The sequence below is a fragment of the Cebus imitator genome, unplaced genomic scaffold (genome assembly GCF_001604975.1).
Source record: "Cebus imitator isolate Cc_AM_T3 unplaced genomic scaffold, Cebus_imitator-1.0 Scaffold145, whole genome shotgun sequence".
NCBI lineage: Eukaryota > Metazoa > Chordata > Mammalia > Primates > Cebidae > Cebus > Cebus imitator.
In genome coordinates, this window is record NW_016107460.1 from 3513143 (window position 1) to 3522351 (window position 9209).

At 64.0% G+C, this 9209-nt stretch overlaps 1 protein-coding gene across 1 annotated transcript; it reads left to right on the forward strand.

Moving 5' to 3' along the window:
- The first annotated feature begins 2950 nt into the window (after nt 1–2950).
- On the forward strand, nt 2951–9200 carry SCNN1D (sodium channel epithelial 1 subunit delta). Its single transcript, XM_037743476.1, is given in 15 exon segments — nt 2951–3029; nt 5129–5481; nt 5965–6172; nt 6344–6534; nt 6730–6818; nt 6895–7058; nt 7161–7259; nt 7537–7654; nt 7740–7818; nt 7900–7957; nt 8101–8159; nt 8266–8341; nt 8455–8689; nt 8692–8733; nt 8736–9200. Coding segments are annotated over 15 exon segments (1941 nt in total). The 5' UTR covers nt 2951–2963; the 3' UTR covers nt 8840–9200.
- The last annotated feature ends 9 nt before the right edge of the window (nt 9201–9209 follow it).

Genomic DNA, 9209 nt, shown 5'->3' on the forward strand with positions numbered 1-9209 from the left:
AAAAAAAAAAAAAAAAAAAAGACCAGCTGGTTTGTCAATTTTAGTCATTAAGGAGAATTTCCAAGACAAAATCCCAATTCAGCTACTTACCTAGGAATGGCGCCCCATTTAAGACTGCTGTCTACCATCCTAGAAACAGGAAATAAAATTCAAACTCACCTTCCCTGTTGGCTGTGAGCTTAAACTCCAGACATTGCCAGCCTTCCATTGTCACAGAAGCAGGAAAACTTGCCTTCCTTGTTGGAAGCAAGTAAAGCTCCAGAAAAGGAGCTGTACGGCAAAATAAACTTGAGATCTCAACCAGATTTTGGGAGAGCAGGGATTCTGTGGGAAGCTCCCAGGCCTCAGTAAATTGTCCTTGTTGGAAACAGATGCTCGGTGCTGCAAAGAAAAAATAGCACTGAGACAAAGGATCTTTCAGCAACGCGATTTTTACTTCCTGGAATACAGGAAGGGTACTCACTCTCATTAGCCATTACGCCACCAGAGTACAATGAACAAAGGAAAACAGACAAATGTATCCCTTACGCATTTGGGGTCGCCCTTACTGCTATGTGTGATCTCCGTTGGCTGGAGCCAGACCTCACCATCTAAACCAAAACCCGATTGGCTAACAAAAACATGTAAAAGCAGTGGAGAGCTGGGACGTGCCTGTGAGCACGTTCAGCACAGATATCTTGGTTAAAATATAAGGGCATAGAATGTACTCTGTGCGCGTAAGCATGGCAGGTCTAACAGCTACATAGGATAGGGCTTCACAGAGAGTTCATAGCACACTTTATGATTTACTCCTCCCCAAGAGAGGAAACTGGGCTCTGCAGTAGGAGTTCCCACCTGGGGTCCCACAGGAGCCTGTAGTCTCCAGGGCAGCGCGGGCATGGGAGGCAGAGCAGTTCCTTGTCACCTGTGGCCCGGCCACCACAGCAGCCCGGCGGGGTGAGCTCACAGCCATGCTCAGTAACTGTGGCCTGGCCATCCTTCCTGGGAGAGAGCAGAGGCGCGGGGCTGACGGGAGTCAGGGGTGCCAGCCTGTCCCTTCTCTCATACAGGCTCACGCAGCCATGGTGCAGTGACCACAGAAGCCCCATGGGCCAGGGACTGGGTTCACTCCCCCACCCCCCACACCCCCTGCACAGGGCCAGGAAGGGGATGGCCCAGAAGAGAAGGAAGGACCATCTAGCTTCACCAGCACTGGACATGTGTTCTGTGGCCACCTCCTCTGCCTCCTCTCCGTCCTGATACAGGGTGTGGGTGACTGAACCTCAGGCCTTCAAGGGCTTCCCTGGGGAGGAGGGAGGGGAGTGGAGCCGGGAGCTCTGTGGTCCAGCCAAGATGCAGTCAGACTCAGGCCCTGCAGGGCACAGGGAGTTGAAGGTGTGCCCTCCTCCAGCCAGGGCTCCCCTCCCACAGGAAGCTGGGGCCTTGCTCCCTGCAAGCTGCCCTTTGGCTGGCCTGGGCCCCTCTGGCCAGACCTGAGCTCCTTCCCTCTCTGCACCCTGCACCAAGGCCAGGCTCTCCGCCAGGGAAGCACAAGGTGCTTCCAGCCTCAATCACCGGCAGGTGTCTAGGGCATTGCACCCAGCTGCCGAGCAGCCCCCAGGCTGCGGGTCCCTCTCCTTGGCAGCAAAGCCATCCAGATGTGGCGGGGGAGACACCTCAGGCCCGTGCTGTGTCCAGGGGCCCTGCCATTGGCCTGTGGGGTCTCCGTAACATCAGCTAGCCCCGTCACGCGCGTGGAGAGGCGCCCCAGCCCCGTCTGGCACTTGAGGAAATCAGCTCAAAGAGGTTGAGTAACTCGGGAAGGCCACACAGCCGTGACAGAGCTGTGACTCGCACAGGCCCGGGTGACTCCACATGACTTCCCTCTTGGGACATCACCGGTGGCAGCTGCTTCCTTCCAGAGCTGGCAGGCAGGTGACCTCACCCTCCTCAGAACCATGGTCTGCGGCTGGGCCCAGTGTGGCGGGCTCCCCCGCCAAGCCCGGGGACTTGGCACCACTCGGGACAGGGCCTCAGGAATGCAGAGCCCACCCTTCCAATCTGGGCCCGGCTGAGGCTGGCCATTTGGGACGGTGAGGCTACTTGGACATATTGGGTCCCACAGTGGAGACAGGGATGGACATCTCGGGACAGGGACAGCCGCCTTCCCCACATGACCACACTGGGGCTGGAGACATCTGCCTGGGACGCTGATTTGGACTCTGACGGCAGCACGCCGTCTTGGCGTGTGTGGGGTCTTACCGTGTGGTGAGTCCCCTTCATGTGTGCTGGCATTTTGATGTGCATGTGGTGTGGGTGTGGACTGAAAGTGTGCTGTGCCCTTAGCGTGTGTCCTGTCATCTGTGTATGGTATGGCTGGTGGTGGCCGTAGTGTCCAGCAGGGAGGGCGAGCCCCTGCACCCACTCAGGGGAGCGGGTGCCGTCTCCACACCCAGGCCCATGGTGGTTCCCACGCTAGCACCTGTCCCAAAGGCTGGGTGGCTGGTCCTGAGAGACGCATGGGTCTGGGAGCTGAGGTCCCCACCCAGTGTCCATCAGCCACACACTCCTGTGGTCAGAGCTGCAGCAGGGGAGCAGGAAGGGAAGGCAGGGAGTGCTGGGGGTCCATGACGGCCCGGGGCCTGAGTTCCGGGAGCCGGCAGAGAAAGATGGGGCTTCCCAGGGGGTCTCGGCCCTACACCGCCCTCCTCTCCCTCCAGAAGCTGCTGCCCCTCACTCTCAGCCAGGGTCAGGACCCCAGGCCTCCGCTGCATGGCTCAGGGTGGGAAAGCGTCGCCTGGCAGAGAGACCGGCATCTCTGTCCCCCAGGAATTCCCCTCTGGGACTGGAGCAGGTGTGGCCGCCCCGGCTGGGCCCTCCCCCGCCTGCAGCATGGCCCCACGCCCAGCCGTCCTGTTTTAAATAGGAGGCCACCCCGCCGGCCTCAGGCTGCCTCCTGCTCCAGAGCTGCCAGCCGCCCTGCAATGGCTGAGCTCCGCAGCTCAGGTGGGAGAATGGAAGCAGCTGCACAGGGGGGCTCCCCCCTCGAGGTACCGTGGGTGGGGCTGGGGGAGTGGGGGCTCCTGCCTTGAGGTACTGGGGGCATTGGGGGGGTCAGGAGCTCCTGGAGGAACCGTGGGGTTGTTGGGAGGGTTCCCACCTTGGGGTACAGTGGAGGGGGTGGTTGGGTTGGGTGGGGGTTCCTGCCTGGATGAACTGTGGGGAGGGTTGGGGTGGGGGGGCTCCCACCTTGAGGAACCAGGGGCTGGGTGGGAGGTCTCCTTCCCATGCCTGGCCCCATGTGCCACCAGGAACAGGGCCACTTTGTGGCCATGGGACAGGTCATCCCTTAGGGCCTCCTTACCCCGAAAGGGACTGTGTCCCAGTGGGGCACTAGCGTGTGCTGGACGGACCCCTGAAGAACACAGCAGATACCACCTGTGTCAAGGCGCCACGCGCCCCACAGGATGTCCACATGTGAACACGTGTTGGCCACATGGCTCCGCACAGAGCCAGATGGTGCGGGGCGGAGAGGCCAGTGTGGTCCTATCTCACACACGTACACACACGCACGCACACAGGATGCAGGCGGGAGGGCGCGCAGCCCACGCAGGGTAGGGTCTGACTCCTCACTGAATGGGGTCCAGGCCCTGCTGCGTCTCAGAAACCCTGGGGGCCCTGACTGGCCCTCCAGACCCCTCTCCAGAGCTCCTGCTTCTCCTGGCCTGGCAGCTCCAGCTTGGGGGGAAGGGCTGCCCCATGTGTGCAGCAGGTGGAGTGGAAATTAGTCAGGAAGACTCTTCCGTCCACACCTGTCACCCCCGCACTTTGGGGGGCTGAGGTGGGCGGATCATGAAATAATAGGAAATTTTAGTAGAAAATTGTGTGTTTTTCTACTGAAAATACAAAAATTAGCCCGGCGTGGTCATGGGTGCCTGTATTCCCAGCTCCTCGGGAGGCTGAGACAGGAGAATTGCTTGAACCTGAGAGGCAGAGGTTGCAGTGAGCCGAGATCACGCCATTGCCCTCCGGCCTGGGCACAGAGCAAGGCTCCATCTCGGGGGAAAAGAAACAACGAAAGACCCTTTGGGCCTCTAGGTCTCCCTGCGCCCTGCATCGAGGCTCAGCCCGGCCGTGGGGACTTGGGGCAAGTGGGGCCCTGGGCCTGGTGGTAGAACTCCTGGCCAGGCTGCCTGGAGGCATGTGAGGCCCACACACCCGAGGGGAGCCGCCCCCACCCCCGTGTCCCCTGGCCCCAAGCTTCTGGCTCGCTCCAGCCTCCCCAGAGTACCTCAGAGCGGGCTGGGCAGCGGGTCCGGGGAAGCACAGCAGGCTGCCCCGGCCTGCGAGGCCTCACTGCCGCAGACCAGGACGGGACACGTGAAACGCGGCAGAAGCCGGTGTGGTGGGAATCAGAACACGTCTTCGGCCGCCCCGCTTCCCGTGCTGGCCGCGGGCACTGGGCCCTGGGCCTGGCCTGGGAACCCAGAGTCTCCAGTTCAGAGCTGGGCAGGCCACGGCTGGACGTCCTGGGGCCCTCGTGTCTCCGCAGCCGGCCCCGGCACTCGGCTCAGTGGGGCCACCCTGGGCCCACGTGCTGAACTGTGTCCAGACCGGACTCTTTCCCAGACTTAGCTGGATGGGCCAGGCCCAGTCAGTCCTCAGCAGGCATGGCCACGCTGGGGGCTGAGGGGGTGCAGCCACCAAGGCCAAGAAGGGCAAGTCTTCCCCAGGGTCCCAGACCTCCCTCTGGGCTCGTGGATATGCCACAATCCCGACCTCTTCTGCGGGTCACCTGGCCTGTGGCTTCTCAGAGGCCCTGCCGCCTGGAGAGACACCAGCACAGACCCATCCATCACAAGGCTGCCCGCAGACGGGGCCGGGCAGGGCCTGGACACCTGTTCCCTGAGTCCTGCTGCCCCCACCGCCCAGACTCGGCTCCAAGGCCACACTGAGATGTGCCGGGGCGGGCGCCAAGCGTCCGGGGAGAAGTAGGGGTACAGGGTGGGAGCACCTGGAGGGGCCTATCAGAGCCTCAGAGCAGGTGGGGCCGGGCGCTGGGGGCTGAGGGACACGACAGGCCGGGCAGGGGTGGGGAGGCCTGGGTGGCTGCAGGCTGGGCCCTGCTGAGGCCGCTGTTTGCACGCAGGCTGGAGCGCAGACGCCCCCTGGGCCCGGGCCATCATCACTGCCAACGCTGCCACCCAAGGAGGGGCACCAGGAGGGGCTGGTGGAGCTGCCCGCCTCGTTCCACGAGCTGTTCACCTTCTTCTGCACCAATGCCACCATCCATGGCGCCATCCGCCTGGTCTGCTCCAGTGGGAACCGCCTCAAGACGTCGTCCTGGGCGCTGCTGTTCCTGGGTGCCCTGGCCGCGCTGTGCTGGCAGCTCGGGCTCCTCTTCCAGCACCACTGGCTGCGCCCGGTCCTCATGGCCGTCTCTGTGCACTCGGAGCGCAAGCTGCTCCCCCTGGTCACCCTGTGCGACGGGAACCCACGCCGGTGAGGGCCGGGGCTGTCGGCGGGAGGCAGCCACCCCAGCTCCTGTGGCCTGTAACCATCCCTGACCAAAGCCCCATTGGCTCCCGTAGCCCGGTCACCACGACCTCCTCAAACCCCCGTGCCCAGCCAGGACCTCTCAGACCGCTGAGGAGGGGACTCGGTGTGATCAGTGCCACCCTAGAAGGACACCCAGGCCCTCGGGAGCCTGGGAGGGGAGGTGGGGGAGGCTGAGGCTTTCCAGGAGGGAAGATGGGAGGCCCTGTGAGCATGCCAGGCTCCAAGGCAACCTCACCGGCAGCCGCTGCCTCCGACTCCAGCTCCGTGTCCAGCTCACCCTGCTGGGCGCCCTGAGTGGGGAGGCGCTGCTGTCGGGCAGCACACACTGGAATGCTGGGGCCACACAGCCGCCGTCAGCCGGTGACCCGGGTGACCAGTGTGGGCCCCCCGGGCCAGCAGCTCTGACTCCCTGGCCCTGCTTCCCAGGCCGAGTACCATCCTCCACCATCTGGAGGTGCTGGACAAGTTCGCCCAGGAGAACATTCACTCCTTGTACAAGGTCAACTTCAGCAAAGGGAGAGACGCCCTCGCTGCCATCGTCTCCCCCCTTGATCCCCACTTCCACCTGGACCGGGAGATCCGTCTGCAGAGGCTGAGCCACTCGGGCAGCCGAATCAGAGTGGGGTTCAGACTGGTGAGCGTCACAGCTGGGGCCTGCAGCCATCAGGGCCTCAAGCTGGGAGTGCTTCCCTGGACTGCTGGTGTGGGGCCTCAAGTGGGGAGCGCACCCCGCGCTGCTGGGGCCTGAGTGGGGAGAGCACCCCGGGCTGTGGCCACAGAATTGACCTCCCCTCCCCTCCTCCAGTGCAACAGCACGGGCAGCGACTGCTTCTACCGCGGCTACTCATCAGGCGTGGCGGCCATTCGGGACTGGTACCGCTTCCACTACATGGACATCCTCGCTCTGCTGCCCACAGCATGGGAGGAGAGCCACGGGAGCCACAATGGCCGCTTTGTCCTTTCCTGCAGTTATGACGGCAAGGACTGTCAGGACCGGTGAGTGTGGCAGAAGGGGGCCGCTCACTCCGTCCCGCCCCGCACAGCGTGGCCACGCCCCTGGGGTCCCTCTCGCTGAATGCTGGGAGCTGCCCAAGGCTAGCCATGAGCAGGGCAGGCCGTGGCCTCTCAGGCTATGCATGACGGGTGGCAGGTGGCTGGCATTCAGGGTCAGAGCTTGGTCTCACATTCCAGGCAGTTCCAGACCTTCCACCACCCTACCCATGGCAGCTGCTACACCGTTGATGGCATCTGGACAGCCCAGCGCCCTGGCATCACCCACGGTGAGTGCCAGTCTGTGGCCGGTGTTGGGGCAGGGGTGCAGGTCAGGTGGCCTCACACCAGCCCTTGGCCTCCCAGGAATCGGCCTGGTCCTCAGGGTTGAGCAGCAGGCCCACCTCCCCTTGCTGTCCACGCAAGCCGGCATCAAGGTCATGGTCCACGGCCACAACCACACGCCCTTCCTGGAGCACCACAGCTTCAGCATCCGGCCGGGGACAGAGACCACCATCAGCATCCGAGAGGTGCGCTGGCCTCTGAAGCCCGGCTTCCAGCCCAACCTGGGCTTTGGGGTGTGGGGGCAGGGCCTCAGGGCAGGGCCCCTGGAACTGAAGTGTCTCTCCCAGGACGAGGTGCACCGGCTCGGGGGCCCTTACGGCCACTGCACGGCAGGCGGGGAGGGCATGGAGGTGCAACTGCTGCACAACGCCTCCTACACCAGGCAGGTGAGGCTGGGCTGGCGGGGTGCGTTGCAGGGCACGGGGGAGTCTGTGACCACTCCATCCCACATCCTGGCTCTGTCCACCGTCTCTGCCTCCTCCCCGATGTCCCCGCTCCGTCCCCCATGTCCACTCCATCCCACATCCTGGCTCTGTCCATCGTCTCTGCCTTCTCCCCGATGCCCCCGCTCCGTCCCCCGTGTCCACTCCATCCCACATCCTGGCTCTGTCCACCGTCTCTGCCTCCTCCCCAATGTCCCCGCTCCGTCCCCCATGTCCCCAGGCCTGCCTGGTGTCCTGCTTCCAGCAGCTGATGGTGGAGACCTGCTCCTGCGGCTACTACCTGTACCCACTGCCGGCTGGGGCTGAGCACTGCAGCTCCGCCCGGCACCCTGCCTGGGGTGAGTCCTGCCCACGGCCTCCCACACTGCCAGCCATGAGAGGAGGTCACAGCGAGCCTCATGTGTGCCTGTGATTCCCCCCCAGGGCACTGCTTCTACCGCCTCTACCAGGACTTGGAGACCCACCGGCTCCCCTGTGCCTCCCGCTGCCCCAGGCCCTGCAGGTGAGAGGGGGCTGTTGGGGTCAGGGCCAGAGGTCCCTGCTCCAGGGAGCACGGCAAGTGACACCCAGCTGTTTCTCCCAGGGAATCTGCATTCAAGGTCTCTGCTGGGACCTCCAGGTGGCCTTCCGCCAAGTCGGCTGTAAGTCCCCAAAGAGCCCAAGACAAGGAGGGCCGGGCCGACCCAGCCTGTGCCCCGTGGTCTCTGCCCCCACGCCCACCATGGTGCCGGGATGGCCGGGGGGGGTGGTGGAGCCGTGGCCACAGCAAACCTTCCGTGTGCAGGACTGGACTCTGGCTGCGCTTGGTGAGCAGCGACTGCCACGTCAGAGCCACGGGCAGAGGTGGGTACACCCTCACCCTACAGGGGGGCATCCCAGCCTCTCTACCCTTGCACCCCCCCATCATTAAAGTCTGGGCCAGCACCCTCACACCTCTATCCCGCCCCAGGAGCAACCTGGCCAAAATGAACATCATCTACCAGGAGCTCAACTACCGCTCAGTGCAGGAGGCGCCCCTGTACTCGGTAAGCCTTGGCCCTGGCCTGGGCCGGGGTAGGGCAGAGCCAGTGGCTGGCCCGGAACAGAAGGGGCACAGGGGCCTGGGCCCGCCCCTCACGCCCCCACCTCCCCCCCGCAGGTGCCACAGCTGCTCTCCGCCATGGGCAGCCTCTGCAGCCTGTGGTTTGGGGCCTCTGTCCTCTCCCTCCTGGAGCTCCTAGAGCTGCTGCTGGACGCTTCGGCCCTCACCCTGCTGCTGGGTGGCCGCAGGCTCCGCAGGGCGTGGTTCTCCTGGCCAAGGGCCCGCCCTGCCTCGGGGCTATCCAACATCAAGCTAGGGGTCAGCCAGATGCCCACACCTGCAGGTGAGACGTCAGCCATCCAGGGCCTAGCGGGCCTCATCTCCCATGGATGGTGCTTCACAGGCTCTGGCGAGAGTCTCAGCCAAAGAGAGCCGGGCTAGGCCCCTGCCCCTTGAGACCCGGCACCTGAACCGGCCCCACCAGGGCCCTCTCATCTCTTAGCCTGGTCCTTGGAGCTGTGGCAGCAACAGGCTGCCCGGCTTCCCAGGGTGGGCCAGACCAGCGGCTAGAGCAGCACACGTGGCCTGTGGGCAGGCAGGTGCCAGGCATGTCAGGGCCTCCGGTCAACCACCCACCCTGCCTGGGGTGGGTCTCTGGGAGGCCCAGGGCGGAGGGGGGATTCCCACGTGCAAGAGTCAATTCTGCAGCTGGAAGTACTGACGTGCAGTGGTGCGCCCATGTGCATGTCCGTCTCTGCGTGTCCACACGTCTGATGCGCCCGTGTGCATGTCCGTCTCTGCGTGTCCACACGTCTGATGCGCCCGTGTGCATGTCCGTCTCTGCGTGTCCACACGTCTGATGCGCCCGTGTG